The 20,711-nt window shown below is 40.9% G+C and overlaps 1 protein-coding gene across 3 annotated transcripts in view; it reads right to left on the minus strand.

The window, feature by feature from the left end:
- The window catches only part of TAFA1 (TAFA chemokine like family member 1), a 508,553-nt gene that overhangs the window by 108,338 nt on the left and 379,504 nt on the right, over positions 1 to 20,711 (minus strand). For 2 of the 3 annotated variants that reach the window (XM_040454488.1, XM_040454489.1), the window contains exon 3: positions 12,274 to 12,414. In XM_040454488.1, coding sequence (XP_040310422.1) covers positions 12,274 to 12,414 — 141 coding nt within the window. The remainder of the gene's footprint in view (positions 1 to 12,273; positions 12,415 to 20,711) is intronic. The other variant, XM_040454490.1, reaches the window with a different exon arrangement.

The following is a 20,711-nucleotide window of genomic DNA, read 5'->3' on the forward strand; positions in this document are numbered from 1 at the left end:
GTCTGTGAGTCTATTTCTTGATTTATCTCATTTCTTCCCCCATTTGTTTTGTTTCTTAAATTCCACATATGAGTGAAATCAAATGGTATTTGTCTTTCTCTGACTTATTTCACTTAGCATTAAACTCTCTAGTTCCATTCATGTCATTGCAAATGGCAAGATTTTATTCTTTTTTATGGCTGAATAATATTCCATTCATCTATATCTATATCTGTATCATCTACATCTATATCACCTATATCTATATCTATGTATCTACATATTATTTATCCATTCATCTATCTATGGACACTTAGTCTGCTCCCATAATTCGGTGATTGTAAATAATGCTTCAATAAACATAGGGGTGCATATCAATCCTTTCAAATCAGTGCTTTTGTTTTCTTGGCATAAATACCCAGTTGTGTAATTACTGGATCGTAGAGAGACTTAGCATAATTCTTAAGGGCCCTATAGGATTTTTGAAATGGTAAACAAACACTGGCTTCAACTTAAAGTCGCCAGCTGCATTAGCCCCTAACAGGACTGTGTCAGCCTGCAGGTATTGACTTCTACTCTCAAGCTATGGGAATCCCAGACAGCATCTTCTTTTAATAGAAGGCTGTTTCATCTACATTTAAAATATGTTGTGTAGTGTAGCCATGTTCACTGGTTATCTTAGCTAGAACTTCTGGAGAACTTGCTGTAGCTTCTACATCAGCATTTCTTGCTTCACCTTGGCATTTTTATGTTATGGAGGTGGCTTCTTTCATTAAACTTCATGAACCAAGCTCTGCTTCATATTTTTCGTATGAAGTTTCCCCACCTCTCTCAGCCTTTACAGAATTGAGGAGAGTTAGGTAGGGCCTTGCTATGGATTATGCTTTGGCTTAAGGGAATGTTGTGGCTGGTTTGATCTTCTATCCACACCACTCAAACTTTCTCCATATCATCAATAAGCCTGTCTCCCTTTTTTGCCACCCATATGTTCCCTGGAGTAGCACTTTCAATTTCCTGAAGGAACTTTTCCTTTGCATTCACATTTTGACTAACTGTTTCAGGCAAGAGGCCTGGCTTTCTGCCTATCTTGGCTTTTGACACATCTTTTGACATGTCTCACCAAGCCTAATTATTTCTAGCTTTTGATTTAAAGTGAGAGATGTGACTTTTTTTTTTTTTTCCACATGAAAACGTAGGGATCATTGTAGGATTATTAATTGGTCCCTTTTCAATATTGTTGCATTTTAGGTAACAGGAGAGCAGGGTTGGTCTGTGGAGCAGCCAGAACACACACTTCTATTAAGTTCACCATCTAACAGGTGTGGTTCATGCTGCCCCCAAAACAACAGCATTGGTAACATCGAAGATCACGGAGCATCACCTCAAACGAAATAATAATGAAAATGTTTGAAATACTGCAAGAATGACCAAAAAACGTGATGCAAAGACACGAAGTGAGCAAATGCTGTTGGAGAAATGTTGCTGTCACCCCAAACCTTCAATTCGCAAAAAATCGAGTATCCGTGGCATTCAATCAAGTCAGGTATGGCTGCACATGTAGTACACAGGCACTGGCACAGAGGAGGACTCGATACTTTTCAGCCAGTATGACTAGCAGTTTTAAACTAGTACTATAACTAGTGACCATACAGTTGACAGGACTGTTTCCAGCTAACATGGACAGACTTAACCTCCCTCATCCACAGAGAAAAGAGAAGAAGGCCAATATCCAGAAGGGTCCCCAGACGAAAGGTGACATCATGTGTCAGACAGAACTATGAGAAGCACATGTGTCCTGGTTCTGTGTTAGCTTCCTTGAGTCTCGCTATGGAATAATCTCTGCGCTTGGACTCCTGTAGAGTCTCACAATAACTTGGCTTCTCACTTGAGCCACTACTGAGAGTGTTTAGGTTTCCTGCACTCTGAAGAGTGTTGATGAGAACAGGTGTCCGGCAGAAAGCAAATCTGGTGTGTAGGCACCAAAGGAGATGATGAATGAGACCTTCTGAGGAGGCGCATACAAGCCCTTCTAAATCTGAAAAAATGGGACCTTCCTTTGAAGGAGTGGCTGGTTAACCATGCAATCACTTTACCAGCCTAAGTAATATTAGCTAGAACTGAATTTGAGTCCATTGAATTTTCCATTGAATTATTTAAATAATGCAATCTTGGGAGGTGCCTGACTAGCTCACTTGGTGGAGTGTGTGACTCTTGATCTCAGGGTTGTGAGTTTAAGCCCCACACTGGTTGTAGAGATGACTTAAAAAATAAAATGAAGAAAAATGATACAGTGATGAAAGTACCAAATAATATCAGGGATTATAGGTGAAGTACCTAGGTTGGGGGAAGGTAAGAGTGTTCCACCATTGTCTTAGCTCGGTGAGAAATCTAGTCTTAGGTAGTTGTTGCATGAAATTTCTTTTCTATGTCCACTCTACCTATTAAGGAGCCTAGGTTCCTCCTTTCACTCCCGGGAATTCATAAGCATCCTGGAGGTCACCTATGCAGTACGGAAGGCTAAGACTCCGGTGGTTATGACTGCTTTTGGAGAGTCGGGTTGCAACAGGCTAGCTGCCGTTTGTGGATGGTCTTCCCAGGAAGGCAACCAAAAGGATATGAAGACAGTGTGTTGAGTTATCATGTACAGTGCTCTCTTGGCTGGTGGTTGGATAGGTGAGTCTATATGTCTCTGGTGGTAGTGGTAGGCAGCCTTTACTCCAGTGGACCACATTTTTCCTCCTCAAGTGTTCCTTTCTTTCTCCCTCCCTGAGCTGACCCATCATATTACCTTGGGGGGAGGAATAAATGAACTCTTCCATTGTATATCGGAGTCTCAGAATGGCTTTTGAACTTAAACACCAAATATTTGGGCCTCTATTCTCTGGTTAGTGGGTGATTCATGTTTTGTTGTTTGGGTTTGAAGTAGGCCCTCAAAAATTCCACTAGCTTGGGTGTATTGAGGAATACATCATTAATTTTTCAAAATAGTATTCATCTGCATAAATTTCTGCACAGGCTTCAGAAGGGGACATAAGTTTTACCACATTCTTAGATGAAGATATCGGAACACTCCACAAAGAAATGTACCAACATCCTGAGCGGCTTCCAGCATTGTTGCGGAAGGACAGGGCTATAGATTTTCCTAGAAGTGTGAAATAATTCAGAAGGCTCGCTCGTTATTCATGTGGACAGCACATTAATAACACAGGACCCTGAAATCTTGCCTTATCTGGGCTGAGGCCCAGCTGGAGAGGGATGAGGAGCTGACTCCTTAGATTTAGAACAACATTTCCCCCCTTTTTTGAAAGAAATAAGAATTGATTAAAAGTGCTCTCATATCAGACAAGAACAGGTATTTGAAAACATCTAAGCTTTTTGGAGATAAATGGAAACGAATGACTTTGGAGCTTTCAGGATATTTTCTTAATGAGTTTGGAATTCTGTATAAAGAAGTACATTCCAACTAGGTAAGGGACAAGAATTTGGTGTTGTACCATGATTACACACACACACACACACACACACACACACACACACACACACACACATGACATGCACACCACTACAAATACTTGTGCAGAGAATTTTGTATCTCCCAAGTGGCTACATTAATGGACTTTACAATGGACTTCCTACATTTATGTCCAGGTGTATGCACTAAATATACTTTCACATATGGCTTTCCCATGGAAATGAAATCAAAATCCTTAGAAGATGTCTTAGATGATATCCATATGGATGAACCTCACCTTTTTGAAGAAATGCAGGGCAGGATGTACACATGAACTCTTGCTAAATAAAGTCACTGTGAGCAGTTAAAACACATGTAGTTCATATTATGTTCCCCAAACATCCAGTCTCATTACCAAATTTCCTATTTATCTTCTTCTCTTCTGGTGAAAGAAATAAAGAAAAGTGGCTAACTAATTGAGTCTGTAAGCTGTTTATCACGGAGTATGATTTATAAGTAATTTTTCTCTCCTTCCTTAATACTGGGTATTACCAAACTTTTTATCTCTGCCTATTTGATTGATGAAGCGTTACATTTCAGAGTTTAATTTACATTTCTTCAACTGAGTGATGCTGAACATCTTTTCCATGTGTACCGCCCATTCTTTCACTGAAAGACAACTATTGGAAGATATTTTCTTATGCTAAAAAAATACAGATTCAGACCAATGTTTCAGTTATATAGCACCATTCTGATTTATCAGGTTGTATGTATGTGTTATCCACAGGCCTGCGGGGGCATGGATATATTCTCTAAGGATGCACAGAAAGCTGGCAACAGTGGATGCTTCTGGCAATTAAGATGTGAGAGGTTCAGTGGGAAAGGGGAGAAGGGGATTTACTCTTCCTTTCTCTGCTGTTTTTGTGTATGTACACTTCTATTTATGCCAAGTTATGTATATTACTTTGATATCAAAGAGCAGGTTTTTTTCCCCAGAAAATTAATTTTTTTATTCATGAGAATAGCAGGGAAATGACTCTCAGCAGGAAGCATGGATTCCCCTATCGTCAGGGATCAGGCAGGTCACATCAGAGGGCCACAGCCAGGTAGGTGAGTAATAGAAAGTGGAGAGGCACAGGAAAAACTGGAGTGTCCCTTTGAAAGGCACGCAGTCAGGTTTCCCCATCACTCTGCCAACCTATGGAATAGGTCTGAGGGTAGTTTCTGCCAGTGGGCTGCCATGTGGCAACTGCTGCTTAAAAAAAAATGACATCCACTCTTAGTTTTAGAAGCATGGGAAAATCTGGGGCGCCTGGGTGGCTCCGTCTAAACATCTGACTTGGGCTCAAGTCATGACCTTCCCGTTTGTGGATTCGAACCCCACATCATCGGGCGCTGTGCTGACAGCTCAGAGCCTGGAGCCTGCTTCCCATTCTGTGTCTTCCTCTCTCTCTCTCTGTCCCTCCCCTGCTCAAACTCTGTTGCGCTCTCTTTCTCTCTCTCTCTCTCTCACAAATAAACATTAAAAAAAAAAAGGTAGCATGGGAAAACCTGAAAGCTGAATTTCTGTTGTCTTTATTATGCAAAGGAACAAACTCAGGGACAGACCTTTTATCAGATGGTACAAAAAGCTTTGTCAGTTCCTCTATATCCTTTCTCTCCTTCCTCTTGCTAATGGAGGCTTGGATCCCTCACGTACTTGGGCAGGACTAGGTGCCAAGTAGGGGAGCAAAAGCAAATTTGTATGTAATTCAGAAATTATACCTAGATGTGCCACAATTTTACTAATGATCCTTTAGTAGACCCTCTTCAATAACAGTGGGATCTCCCTTCAGAAATGCCTCTTGATGAAGCCAACTGAGCTCACCGTCCCATCTATTAAACAAGCAGGAGTCTGCCTTGAAAGAACAAAGCAGGCTTCGAACAGAGACAGTAATGAAGGGACCACAGACTGTTGCTGTGCCATCCCGATCCACCAGAGCAATTCATTATCTTCGTATTTCATTGTGTGGACAAGTAACAAATGGCGGAACCAAAATAGGTCATCTTCCCTTGTTCTCGAAAACGGTTAATATTTGTGAATAAAAATAAGGGCTTAAGCTTTTTCATACAATGTTTGCTCTGGAAGGTCCCTAGATGATTTCCAAACTGCAGCTGAGCCTGACATGTCACAGAGATATTATAAATCACATACCACCAAGACCCGTTGTGCGATGCTTGGTTAGCCAGTCTTAGGAAAAACACTGAGCTACTGGCATAGGAATTATTAGTCAGTCTCAAAAGACCTAAGAGGAATTCCTGGAAACAAAAACAAAAACATAGTCCATAACGTCCATACCAGCATGGCCCAAAGTCTGTTTCATGGAACATTGGGTCTACAGGATATGAATAAGTGTTGAATAGAAAAAGGTTCTCTAGTCAAGGAAGTTTGGGACATAATGGGTCAAAGTTGAACAAGTTTCTTGTCTACAGAACTTCTCAGAGCCTTTAATATGCTATCGTATTTTGAATGGCTATGAAGGGGTTGTTACATGCAGTATTTCTCATATATATTTCATAACATTCTACAGAAAACTGTTGCTGAATTTCAAATTTCCTTCAGTTATCAGACCTTTTTCTCGACCGTGGCTGCCTCTAGAGAATGTGTTGGTATGTGGTCAAGAAACTTTTATCATGTTTTTTCTAAAGAAGCAATCTCCAGAAGCTATTTTTACAGATATTCTGGTTCTAGAATCTCTTATCATACAACTTGAAAAAAACATTCAAAGTCTCAATCTACCAAGTAGATTTCATTTTGTTAAAATTAGTCATAACTGTGAGAGTGAATACAAACAATTGTTTGGACAAATGAATAAAGCTATTTCATAGGTAGATGTTTAAATTTTTTTTTCAACGTTTATTTATTTTTGGGACAGAGAGAGACAGAGCATGAACGGGAGAGGGGCAGAGAGAGAGGGAGACTCAGAATCGGAAACAGGCTCCAGGCTCTGAGCCATCAGCCCAGAGCCCGACGCGGGGCTCGAACTCACGGACCGTGAGATCGTGACCTGGCTGAAGTCGGACGCTTAACCGACTGCGCCACCCAGGCGCCCCATAGGTAGATGTTTAATATACCTTCTAAGCACTCATTGTCTCATATCTCTTTTACACGTCTTTTTCTTTGACTCCCCCTTTCCTCGTCCCTCTTTGTATGTCCTCTCTCACTGTCTGTCTCCTTCCCTGTAAGTCTATCTGTTTTTCTGGGTCTGAATATTTGTGTATCTTTCTTTCTTGCTTGCTCTTATCTTAAAGGTTATGTATGATGAGCCAGCAGTAAAATGTCATCTTATATTGTGGGTTTTTGTCTTCACAGAAATAGGCAGGAATATGATTACTTTTCCATTACATTAACTGTACACAAATCTTAGTTACAAACAAAAAATCTGGGATTTCCATAGCTGTCAAAGTTAGGAAGTTCTGTGATGTAAGCTAGTCGCTTCTGGCTGGTATCTGGTATAAAAAGACGACAATAGCAGACAATGTTTGTAGCAATCAGTCATAGAAATGGTCAGAATTCACACTGAATGAAAAGGAAAGGCCTATGAACTTATCATGTAGACTCTTCTTAATAAGATTGATGCCAAAATCTACAGAAAATTAAAAACCCTTCTCTACAAACTAGTACTTGATTTTTTTTCACATTTACAGAGCATGAGAATAAAATCCTAAAGAGAGAAAACCACACGAAAAATTCCCCATAAAATAGTTATTTTATGCCACTTCCCCATCTCCATGACACTTCAATCATTCCATAGAACAGAAATCATTATTTATAAAAATGCTTCTAATTGCTCAATGACTACAACCTTAGAAAGGGCAATTAATCAATCCTCTCTGACACAGAAGGGGAAGGGGCAGGTATGGTCCAAAGGACTGGATGTTTCTGAAAGTCTGCACATAGTTGGGCTTCCCCCCTCTCCTCACCTAGAGATTTTGGTATCTCGCAAGAAAGGCTTTGGAAGGGAACGTGTGTTTATGTTATATCCTTGTTTGCCCACACTTGGTAAATAGGGCCCTGGAGTCAGACAGCCCGGGACGGATTTCTGGCTCTGCCACTATTGGCTGCGTGATGGTTAGCAAGTCACAAAATCTCTGTGCTTCAATTTTCTGACAGGCAAAAGGGAAGTAAGAGAAGGAGACACCTTCAGAAGTTGGGGTTAGAGTTAAATGAATACAGAGACTTGAAAGACTTGAATCATACATACATGGTGAGCCTTCAGGAACATATTAGCCATTAATTTTTTAAATGTTTATTTATTTTGAGAGAGAGAGAGAGAGAGAGAGAGAGAGAGAATCCTAAACAACCTCCATGCCCAGCAAGGAACTCAAGAGGGGCTCAAACTCACCACCTTGAGATCATGACCTGAGCTGAAATCAAGAGTGAAATGCTTAACCAACTGAGCCACCCAGGTGCCCCGCCCTTATTTTTATTATTGTTAACAATGATAGTGAGGAAGGTGCCTTCCTTTCGGGTTAGAGAATACTTAACAAGACACAAGAGGGTGTGAATCAGAGTGTAATGATTTAATATTTGGTCAGAAAAGTGCTAGGCACAAATCCAAGAGCACAACACTTTAAAAAGTCTTTATACATATCACAAAATTGAGTGAATGTTAGTGTTGAGAGTTTCTTTTGGTATTTTCACTTATTAGGTGATAGAATATACTTTTTCAACTCAAAGGCCACTATTTAAAAAATTTTCCCAATATCCTATATTCTACTTTTGAATAAGTTGCTAAAATTACGCTGCAAATGTATGTCCCATTTTAAATCATCTGGTCTCCGATTTTGAATAATACAATATATGCTTATTTTAAAATCATAGCTGTTTGTCGGGTTTTGAAAATGCTATGGAAGGCAAGTGACCTGTAATTTCAGAGGAAAGTAAATAACAGCAATTGGAACGCTTACATGGGAAATGCACTATGTACAACAGAATATATTCAGGACAAATATGGTGTATGGGTTGTCAACTACTGTTATGGGGAGAAGCTGGTTTCCATCCATTTTTAGACTTAGAGAAGTGTGCCAAACATTGTAAATATGCCAAAGTGGAGGAAATAGATCAATCACTTATATCCACCTCCGAAGCCCCATGTAGTTATTAACAATAATGTTTTTGAAGAATATGTTTTAAATTGGGAAACGTTCACCTCATGTTAAAGGAAACAAGCTGTTGATAAAAAGCACTGTAACATTGTAGTTCAATAAAATACCTACCACATGAGTTTCTTTTTAGTAATGGGTTAAGCCAAAGGGGACATATACATGTTTTCTTACAAAGTAATGATAATCTCTGAGCAATAATATCCTGTGTGATTTTAAGGTATGGATTATTTCTGTAGTTTTCAGAATTCCTGTAATAAACCTGAATTCCTGAAGATGACTTACCAGCATTAGTGATCTCCAGGATAATCAGTGAGAAGCAGTTTTAGGAAAAGGTTGGCACTAAAATGCTACCGTGTTTGATTACAATGAAGCACAACTTTGTGAAGCAATGTGTTCTTCCAAGTATTACCCACACTTATTAGTAAGATAGGAAACAGATGCCATCATTCTGCAAGCACTACATGGGAATCAGACATTATGCAAAACACACTTGACTTCCTTAATCCTCATCCCAAACTAGAGAAGTAGAAACAATTACCATCTCCATTTCAGAGCTAAGGAACAAGTAACAAGCGTATGTGACTTGCCCAAGGTAATTCGATTAGTAATTGGTGTAGCTGAGTTCCACTCATGTCTGTCTAATGGCACAGCTCGTGATCGTAATAACTACACTGGAATGATTATTAGTTTATATATATGCTTCATTTTTAATTTGCATGAGGAGATTTGGCCCATAAAAATAATTGTTTAATATCTACTTATGTATCTTGAGAGAGAGAGTAAGTAGGAGCAGGGGAGGGGCAGAGGGAGAGAGAATCCCAAGCAGGCTCCAGGCTCAGTGCAGAGCCTGACATGGGGCTCAATCTCATAACCATGAGATCACAACCTGGGTCAAAACCAAGCTCAACCAACTGAGCCACCCAGGCACCCCCAGAAAAACAATGTTGGCCAGAGTAACATGTAGACTTTACTCTGACGCGCCAACGGAGTCAAGGATTTTGGAAGAGTGGAATGCTTTAGAAAATATAAATCATCAGCTTGATCCTATAGAATACTCTATATTTTACAGACTTTTGCTTGGAAGATAGGGACTAATAGCCCTCTTGCCTGAACCTACCACCTTAAAGGATTCAGAGTTTCCAAAGTCAAGCACACTTGTTCCGACAGACAAAATATTACCATCATGTGCTTTAACTTCTCATAGACACTTAGGGCCAGATGCCATTTCCCCCTCTGCCAGCATAAACAATGTATTGTTCTTTGTGTCTTACATCCAAATCCTGAAGGCAATTCTATTTCTAGATCATTAGAGATAAAAATGAACTGGAAACAAAATGGAGATTTATAGCAAACAGACTCGATGTTTTTTTCTTTGGCAGACAATGTGAGAAACTATCACGGTTTTACAATATTTATTGGCTTCAAGGGCCAAGAGTTTCCTCCTGCAAGTAAGAAAAGCAGCATTTCTAGTCTAGCTGCTTGCCTTTCCTGCACTGGAGGTACCTTGCCGTGTTGACTGCGATCTACAAGAAATAAATAATCATAGCGCAGGTTTTCAACCTCAGCTCCATTGACGTCTGGGGCTTGATAATACTTTGCTGTGGGCGCTGGCCTGTGCACTGTAAGATGTTTCACAGCATCCCTGGCTTCTACCCATCAGATGTGAATAGTACCCCCATAATTGCAACAGATGTCTAGGCCAAAAAATGTCTCCAAATAGTGCCAAATGACCACTGAAAATGCCTTAATTGAGAACTTACTGATCATAGTATATTCCCAAACTTGGCTTCTCCACATCCTTTGGAAAAAAGAAAAAAGAAAAGCTTGGTACATGATGGGCAGCTGTACGTGCCACATGTACGGCTCTCTGGCTATGGCTGATTAGGCAAAGGTTGACACATGACCCAGGCTGAGCCAGGTATGTTTTGTCTTTTTGGAGAACACATTTAAACACAGAAACTGAGTCAAATATTTTTGGGCTGTATTGTGATCCCCATGAGATCAGAGTTGGCACCATGGAAATAAGAACTTGATGCCAGCTCCTAAGCTATGGGGGTTCAAAAGCTAAAATCTTGGAAGAGGGAACCAGTTCACATGGAGAAAAATGAGGAGAACAGAGATCAGAAAAATGCGTGTCCCATGAACAAAGAAAACAAGATGGCTTCCACTTGAAGGATTTATGAATTGAATCCCATGAGGTCTCCTATAACTGGGCTCCCCAGGATTCTTCTATTTTCTTAAAAAACAACTTTACCTGGTGTAGCTTGAGTTTGTTTCTCTTTCTAACCACATAATAATGAAAATAAATAACACAAGTCAGTCTAGAAGGTGTCCTGCTCTGTCTACATTCTAGAGGTACAACCAGGGATCCTAAGCCAAGAGATTCAGGGTCTAATCGCTGTTGTGTGACCCTGAGCAGGTGACTCACTTCTCTGAGTCCTGATTTTCTTACTGAAGAATTTGCACATCACCTCACGCTTGGCTCTAAAATTATGAAAGATAAAGATGGGGAGAGATATTTGTGGTCCTTGTGAGCCTTGGCTCAACTCTTAGGACATACAAAGTTGTTTTAAAGACGGTAGCCAAGACTTGGTATTACAGTTCGTTACTCTAGGCTTAAGAGTCAGTCAAGCTACAACTTGTCAGCCATGGGACCAATGGAACATTACATAACCCTTCTAAGCCTCTGTTTCTTAATGTCTGAAATGGGAGGAAAAATGTATCTGTCTCAATGATAGATACATCTGGCCTTCAAGTCCTGATAGTTCACTCCCACACTGAATGGAGATGACTTCACTAACCAATATGATATTGTAGAAACAATGAAGGGTAACTTCTGAGGTTAGATTATGAAAGAGAACGTTATTGTGGCTTCTATATTGTTCTCTTGGATTACTCGCTCTGGAGGAAGCCAGTTGCCATGGTGTGGGACACTGAGCTCCTCTGCAGAGGACCACACAGCAAGGAAGTGAGTCCACATGCCAACAGTCTTGTGAGTGAGCCATCTTAAAACCTTCCTCCAGGAGCAGTCAAGCCTTTAGATCTTGACTGCAACTACATGAAATGCCCTGAGCCAGTCACACACAGCTCAGTTGAATTCCTGACCCACGGAACTTGTGAGGTAATGTTTGCTGTTTAAAGCTGCTAAGTTTGAGGGGCTAACTTGTTACACGGCAGTAGGGAACTATTATAGGATCGTTGGGAGGTGTAAATAAGATAATGCATGGTAAGTGTTTAAGACACTGCTTGGCATATCGTAAGCATTCAAAGCATCTCTATTTGTTTACGAATGCATGTGATGAACCCAGAGCAGCACCTGGCATAGAGTAAATGCTCGTTATATTTGCATTGAGTAAATGTTAGGTATTGTTATCTAGTACTATCGTCACCATCATCATTATGTATAACCGCATCTAAAATTACTTCCCAAATGAATGGGGCCCTCCAATTTCTTGACTTGAAGAATTACTGTACCTTAATCTCTAAGAAAACATTAAAATGGACCTATGTGACAATTCCACAGCCAGAGAAACAAGAATTCAAAGTCTGCTGAGGACGGGCATTTGTACAGCCGTCTAACTCTTTGGATGCACCGTGTTCGTTATCCTGAACCGTAGATGAAACAAAAAATATTTATTATGCGCAGTGAACACCTCCATAAACACCTAAGGATAGATGTAAAACTGGCTACTTACCATCGACGCAGGAAGGTCTGTTTCTTGTCGTTCCAGCCACTTTTCCAGGCAGACAGGAACACTTTACTGTTTGTGACCGCTCCTCGATTCGATTCTTATTACAACATCTGTGTGCAGCTATCACTTCACATGTCCCTCCTTCTGGCAAGACAGAAAGAAGAGGGACACTGATTAGAAATAAATCAGGGGCCATTAAAGCCTGTGGGGGTACACGTGGAGGGGTTGGGGAGAGTAAGAGAAATTACAGAAAAAGTTTCCAGGAAGTATAATTACTGTGGGATTCTCTGTCACCCTCTCTCCGTAACATCGATACACACATGTATACAAGATTCTATAGTAGGTACGTGCAGTCCTGCAGAAGACAGGTAGTACAGCCCTATACTTCAAATGCACCAAAGACCACCAATGAATAGTGCTCAAGAGGCAACGATTCCGGGCTGTATATACTGAGAAGCGGTGAACCAGGGAATGCCTGGCGCTAACACAAAATAAAGAGTCTATCTGATTTAAATGCATTGTATTTTGGGAGCTCAATCCTATGTTATCTTTCCATTTAGAATTCTCTGAGCTCCTGCTTAATGACAAGCAACTGACACTCCAGTGATACAGAACCAGCGGTGGCAGGAACACTGCCCAGAAATTAGCTCTCCCGCCCAATGCCCGCCTACTCTCAAGGGGGCTGAATAGAAAATCTAGTTGGGGAGTCATTTCCCAAATCCAGATCTCATCCAAAAAATGATAGAAAGAATTGCTGGAGAAAATAGGTATGTGCTTTAAATGGCATCTCAAATTACAGAGCTAGGCATATGGCTTCACTTAATTGTTACAGGTCAGCCATGCATTCAACATTTATTGGCAACCTAATGTATGTCACTCTCCACTAGGTTCTTAACAGGTGCACTGCTGGGTCTGTCTAAATGTTGGTGAGCATTCAGGTGGGTCTTGCCAGCCTGTAGGATAGCTCTACAGGGACACTAAAGATACTCCAAGTACCCAGAAACCAGAAATTAACTTCCCCGGTATCAAGTTTTACGTTACAAAGAATGTTTTTTATTTGACCAGAATGGACCCGTAACATTTAGGATCCAGTTGGCATAAATTCAGCAAGTATTTGTTAAGCAACCACTATATACAAGTCACTGTGTGATAAATTGTTAGGGACATGGGTTCAGCCCATACACAGGGGGCACTTAGGAAACACTGGAGAGAAGGAGAGGAGGGAAGGAAGACAGAAGTCAGGAAAGACTTAAGACATGGCCCCATCCTACCCTGAGAACCCACAAAATAATGTAATGATTCTCAAGGCAGGGCTGGGGATGGGGTGATTTTGCTATTTGCCCTCTCCACCAGTGATATTTAGTAAAGTCTGAAGGTATTTTATTTGTCATCGCTGGTGGAGGGTAGGTGCTACAGACATCCAGCAGGTGAAGGCCATGGATGCTGTTAAACAACTCACAACGCACAGGGTAGATCCCACACCAAAGAACGATCTTTCTCAAAATGTCAAGAGTGCCCAGGTTGATGGGGCGCCTGGGTGGCGCAGTCGGTTAAGCGTCCGACTTCAGCCAGGTCACCATCTCGCGGTCCGTGAGTTCGAGCCCCGCGTCGGGCTCTGGGCTGATGGCTCGGAGCCTGGAGCCTGTTTCCGATTCTGTGTCTCCCTCTCTCTCTGCCCCTCCCCCGTTCATGCTCTGTCTCTCTCTGTCCCAAAAATAAATAAACGTTGAAAAAAAAATTAAAAAAAAAAACAAAACAAAACAAAAAAAGAGTGCCCAGGTTGATAAACCCTGGTTTAATAGGAAAGAAGCAAAAGAAACTCTGGTTCAAGTGAAACTAATTCTACCTCCTCTCAATGGCAGGGAGAGCTCGGGCTTTTGAGCCAGCCAGTTTTCGTCTGCATCTCAGCTCTGCCTCTTACTGTGTGCTTCAGTTTCTTCATCTGTAGAATGGTAAAAATAGTAACACCTGCCTCAAAGGGTTGCATGAGTGCACACCAAGATAACACACGTAGAGGGGTGAGCACTGAGCCTGACACACGGCCGAATGTCCGTATATGCTACCTCTGACTATATCTGGTCACATTTGTATTATATTTCCTTGGCAACTTCCTCCTCCTTTCTGCCTCAGGGACTGTGCAAAGATGGCGTGTCCTAGAATACTTCCTCCTACTTCCTATCCTTCCACCCTCCACCCACAACTCAAATGTGTTCACTCATGAACTCTTCTCTGAACTAAATGCAAAGGTCAGTTCCTTTAAGAAGGCGTCCTCACTGCTGCCACTGCTCATTCTCTTAGCACCCTACGCATTGCCTCACACAACTGTAACCACACGTCTGTGACCGCAGGCAATTTGAAAGCTTGGCCAGGGCCCAGGTTAGACTTACTGTCAACAAGCGCTGTAGGTACACTATAATTGTTGGTTGGATGAACGAAGAAGGAAGTTCGTTACCTAAAATTAACACCATAAGGCAAGTAGCAATTTCTGTGGATATAGGCCAAAGGGGAGACCCATTTGTTTTTGAAGAATTCGAAAGGCTTCTTCTTTTTTTTTTTTTTTTTGAGTATCAAAATATTTACTTATTTATTTATTTTATTTTTTAAAGATAATTTGTTGTCCAATTGGCTAACAGACAATGTGTAAAGTGTGCTCTTGGTTTTTGGGGTAGGTTCCCACGGTTCATCGATTCCATACAACATCCAGTACTTATCCCAACAAGTGCCCTCCTTAACGCCCATCACCCACTTTCCCCCTCTCCCCCAACCCCCTATCAACCCTCAGTTTGTTCTCTGTATTTAAGAGTCTCTTATGGTTTGCCTCCCTCCCTCTCTGTTTGTAACTATTTTTTTTCCCCTTCCCGTACCCCATGGTCTTCTGTTAAGTTTCTCAAGATCCACATATGAGTGAAAGCATATGGTACCTGTCCTTCTCTGACTGACTTATTTCACTCAGCCAAATTATTGAAAGGCTGCTTAAGTTGTGAGTTGAAAGGGAGAACTTCAGCAGGCTATGATGAAGGGAAAGCATTTCACTAATGCGAAAGGTCACAGCCTTTTTTTAGAACCACGTTTTAATTAATATAGAATTGTCTTAGGTTTATAGAAAATTTGTTAGGATAATACTTCCAGTTCCCATATGCCACACCCTATTATTTCCTATTTCTATTCTGCTAATGCTAACATCGTATATTAGTATGCTGTATTTGTTATAATTAATGAACCAACACTGATACATTATTATTAATTAAAGTCTATGCTATATTCATATTTTCTTAGTTTTTACCTAATGTCCTTCTCTGTTCCAGGGTGCATTCCAAGATGCCACATTACATTCAGTTGTCAACAGCTCCTTAGGCTTCTCTTGGTTATGATAGTTCTCTATCATAGTTTCAGACAGTCCTTCCTTTTTGAGGGCTTTCATAGCTTTGAGAAGTGTTGCTCAGGTATTTTGGAAAATGTCTCTCAGATGGGATTTATATGATTCTTTTTTTTTATGATTACACTGAGGTTATGTGTTTCTGGAGGAAGACCACAGAGGTAAAGGGCACATGCTATCAGCATGACTTACCACTCTTGATGATAACCTGGCTAAGACAGGGCTGGTCAGATTCCCTCCAGATAACATCACTCTCCTCCTTGCCTTTCCATACTGTCCTCTTTGGAAGGAAGTCACTATGTACAGCCCACACTTAGGGAGTAGAGAGTCAGGCTCCACCTCTGTGAGGTTGAGGCATCTACTAAAATTACTGGGAATTGTGCATGACAGATTTGTCTCTTCTTTTTCATCTATTTACTTAATCATTCATATCAGTATGGATTCAAAGATGTTTATTTTACACACTGGGTTATAACCCAACACTACGTTATTTATTTTCTTGCTCAGAATGCTCCAGTTTTGGCCACTGTGAGTCCCTTCAGTTGGTTGTTGTGTTCTGTCTCCCCATGTTGCTTGCCCTTCACCTTTTTTTTTTTTTTTTTTTGAGCACTTTCTTACTTTCTGACTCTACAAGATGCCTCAGGCTCATCTTGTATATTTCCCGTCCCAGTCCTATAACTAGTCATTTCTCTAAGGAGCTGGTCGGGGCATTAAAAAAATATTTTAGAGTAGATGAACTAAGGACCTGACATAGGATTAAACTGGAGAGATCTTCCCTCTCCAGAAAGAGTATTCAGCGTGATTCTGTTCGAACAAGGCACAAACGGGGATTTTGAAGCCAAGAACTGAAAGGATCTAGATATTGTTCAAGAGTGACTGACCATCCTGGCTGCTGTGTTAGGGAGGAATTGGAGAAGTGCAAGGTAGCAAAGCAGAAGAAACATAAGGCCAATACAAAATTCTGAGCAGGAAATAAGGGGGTTTGAAATTGGATCATGGGAAGAGTATCTCACTGTCACCACAAGCCTTTCATTGGGATGAGAGTTAATGAAACAATAGGGCTAATCACACATTACATTCTTTCACCCAGATAAGGGCAATTAGGTTGCTTTAACTTGTAATTGTCAGTTGTAAGTACCCTCAGTCAATTCAGTAATAGCTGGTTCTACACTTTATGAAAATACCACCAATGTTTAAGTCACCACTTGGCTTTAATGGAAGACTAGAGCAACATTCATGAATAAAAACAGCACACGCCATAGAAAAGCTTCTAGGATAGATCTTGACTCTCATTTGATTTACAGTTAAGGCAGTGACAGACATGCCAAATCATCCAGATTGTTGCCCTGAATTAAATAATGTGGACAGGGAGGTGGCCACTGGAGGCCCAAAGCCAGTCTCTCCCAACACGCTTGTAGATGAGCCAAAGGAACAGTTCTGCACCAGCTAAGTGCTCATTGACATTGACTGGATTCTGATTGGATGGATGCTGGGCACTGTCCTCAGCACTTTACCCACATTACTGACAAACCTTGCAGCAACTATAAAAGGTTTTGCCCCTATTTTAGAGAAGAAAAACTGAGACTCGGAGAGGTTGAATAACATGTCCCAAATTACACAAGCATGATTTGGGCCTGCTGGGCCCCAAAAGTGCTTTTTTGCATCCTGTCACAAGCTGTCATTCTTTGGAAGTTCTTGCAAAAGGAAGTCTGAAGCTACGTTTAGGAAGCTTATCAAGGTTAAGTATCCAACTCACACTTCCTCCTCGAATTATATTCTGACCTCATCTGCTCCTATCCTTCCCTCCATCTCTCTGTTCTAGGGACACTGGTCTTGCAAGCTATTGCCTCCAAATGGTAGGCGTGGTCCCTCTTGAGGGTTACTCTAAATTCAGGGAGGCACTGCTCTAAGAGGCTCCTCTGATCTTCTTGACAAGTTGAACTGTGCCCCACCTGGGACACTCTTTTAGCAAATCTATTGGGCCTTCCCTTACTCTCTCCACATCTTTTCTCAAATGTCATTTTTTCAGAGTTTCACTGGACTACCCTATTTAAATCATAATTCTCTTAGAAAGTGTTCATTATCTCCTTTATTTTGCTCCATGTCCTTATCTTCGTCACCTCCAGACTATTTGTAACTTTCAATTACTGTAAGTAGTTTATTTATTTACCTTATTGCCTATATGTCCCCCAACCCCTTCAGAATATAATATCCTCAAGGACAAGGACCCTTATTGTCTACTTCTTAAACATTTAAGTGCATATTTCAATTTACTTGCAAAGTACTTCACAGATAGAAATAGGACTATTGTTATGCTGATTTTCTAGTGAGGAGGCAGACTTAGACCAGGCAAATGGCACAGCCACATAAGTAGAGGTGATAACTATAGGAATATAGGAGTTAACCATTTCTTGAGTACTTATTATTTTCCTGACACCATGATAGACACATTATAAATCTTCCATTTCCTTTATGCTTATTAGAGCCCAATGAGGTTATGATTACCCCCATTTTACAGGGGACACAACTGAGATCAAGAACAGCTAAAAAAGTGGGCCACGTTTTAACTACCCAGATAACTATTATCTGGCCGCGTGTGGACCAGAGCCCAGATCTTCTGACCCCATATGCAGTGCTCTTTCGCTAGCCCCACTCGGGCATACATGCTGACATTTCTGTGAAAAGGGGAGGAGAACTCAGACACTGGGAATTGACAAGTGCTCCATTTGCATTAAAACCTTGTGTATAAAGTCAGTGACCCCAGACCACGTCTTCTGCAGGCTCATGGATGATGGATTTGCACACAGGAAGCCAGAGAGGTGTTGCTCTAAATAACAGGCTCACCTGATCTTGCCAGCTTGAACTATAGCTTCATTTTACACTGACTGCTTAGGTAAGCCAATGTGGAATATGCAAGCAGGTTCTGGAGCCCACAGGACCCTAAAATTCAGAAAATCTTATTGGACCTGTCATACCCAAATCTCCTGACTCCAAAGTTTTATATTTGTGACTGACCTGGCCACAGCCAACCAGAGCAAGTTAATCTATCCAGACCATGAAACCCTGGTCCAATGACTTGGGTTGACAAAATAAAAATATTAGATCTTTGACAGGAAAAGGCTCACTTGTATCTCTAGTCTTTTGCTTGTAAGTTTTTAAGTTATGCTTTTAGGGGCTCTATGAATTACTTAAGAGGGTTCACTTCTACTGGAGACAACGAGAAGCACCTCTAGTTGTTTTTGACATTGAGTACAAGAATCTATTTTTTAAATTTGAGACGGGGTAGGGGGAGAGGGGCAGAGGAGGGCGAAAGAGAAAGAGAGAGAGAATCTTAAGCAGGCTCCACGCTCACCATGGAGCCTGACACGGGAGTAGATCCCATGAGCCTGGGATCATGACCTGAGCTGAAATCGGACAATCGACTGAGCCACCCAGGCACCCCAAGAATCCATTCCTTAAAGGAATGCTTCTGCAAAGGAAAAAGTGGAAACAACTTTGTTTAGCTGATGATCAGCCCTCTAAAGTTAATATCAAATGATAAATATTATTGGATGGATGGACAGATGGGTGATTGAACAAAATGAATGATTAGTATGAGCCGGTCATGAATTTTTACACAGCCAAATAATATGTAACTTACTGTTTCTTGAGAAGCTTGGATGCCTTTGGTGTAGTAGTGTATAGTAAGATTGTAAGATCAACTTCCCCCTCCCAACTTCTATGTGTTTTTTACTTCTTGGCTATATAAGGAACCCACATTTACTTTGGTCTACCCAAGACACAATGAGAAACTGATCAAATCCTGTGAAATGAAATAAAATTCTGAACTTCTCTTATAACCATAGGGATAGAATTTTTCTATCAAGCTGGCTGCTTGAACAAGGGGACTGCAAACCAAAATATTCTTCAGGTTTGTCCCTGATGATGAAAAGGAAAAGTAAGATTTGTCATAACCCTTTCCAGAAACTAGAAAAAGGTCCCTTTAAATCTATTTTATCTGCGATTTAAAGATTATCTAGTTAACTGTCCCTTCAAACCTAACTGCCAAGGTTATTGCAAACTCATAACGATAATATTTATCATGTAAATGTCTTTCAGACTTTTCTTTGGTGCCAGTGCCAATCCATTCATAAATTCTATCTCAGTCCAAGTCAAAATGATTTCAAAATGATCTATCGCTGCTCACAGCATTCATTTAAGTGCTCCATAAATTGAACTCCCCCCCCCTTTTTTTTTGCTTATGGATTATCTGGAAAATGGCTTTTTACCTGGATTTCACCCAGCATCTGTAGATCTATCACATAAGACAATGAGGTAACCTATTAGCTAACAGCAAAGAATGGGGCACAAAGAACAGTAGGAAGGTTTTCTGTACTCTTCAGAAATTTCCAGATTATTACTTGTATCATCACTTGAATTTGTCCATGGGAAAACATCTAAGATACAATATAAGAAATTAGCCATGGTTTGCCTGGGTGGCTCAGTCAGTTAACTGTCTGACTCTTGGTTTTGGCTCAGGTCATGAACTCATAGTTCATGAGTTTGAGCTCCACATCGGGCTGGCTCTGTGCTGGCAGTGCAGAGCCTGCTTGGTATTCTCTCTCTCTCCCTCTCCCTCTCCCAACTCTCTCTCTCTCAAATAAACAGATAAACTTTAAAAAAATTAAAAAAAGAAATTAGCCTCATATCCTAAATTGCACTTCATAAGGGGCCTCCTAGTTCTTTTAGATTAGAAGGTAAGTGCAGTAATTACCTGGCTCACATGGGTCAATCCAAAATGTTAGATGTGTTAGATGAACATCTATTGCTCAGTTCTTCCTCTCCCACAAATTTTCTAAATGGGAGCCTTGCTTCTCACTCCATTTGTCCATTTCACCCCAGTGGCAATGGCAGCCCCCTGTAGGGAAGCTCTACGGGTCAGCTCTCCACTTTCCCTTCTGCTTTTTAACAGGAAGAGAAAGTTTCTAATATCCAAAAATGGGGGTGGGGAAGACAGCATTTCAAGATTATTTCTGGCAGCAGCAACTCTCTCTGAGCTGGGGAAGTTAAAAAAAAATGCCAAGCC

The sequence above is a fragment of the Herpailurus yagouaroundi genome, unplaced genomic scaffold (assembly GCF_014898765.1).
Source record: "Herpailurus yagouaroundi ecotype Mexico unplaced genomic scaffold, PumYag 213, whole genome shotgun sequence".
NCBI lineage: Eukaryota > Metazoa > Chordata > Mammalia > Carnivora > Felidae > Herpailurus > Herpailurus yagouaroundi.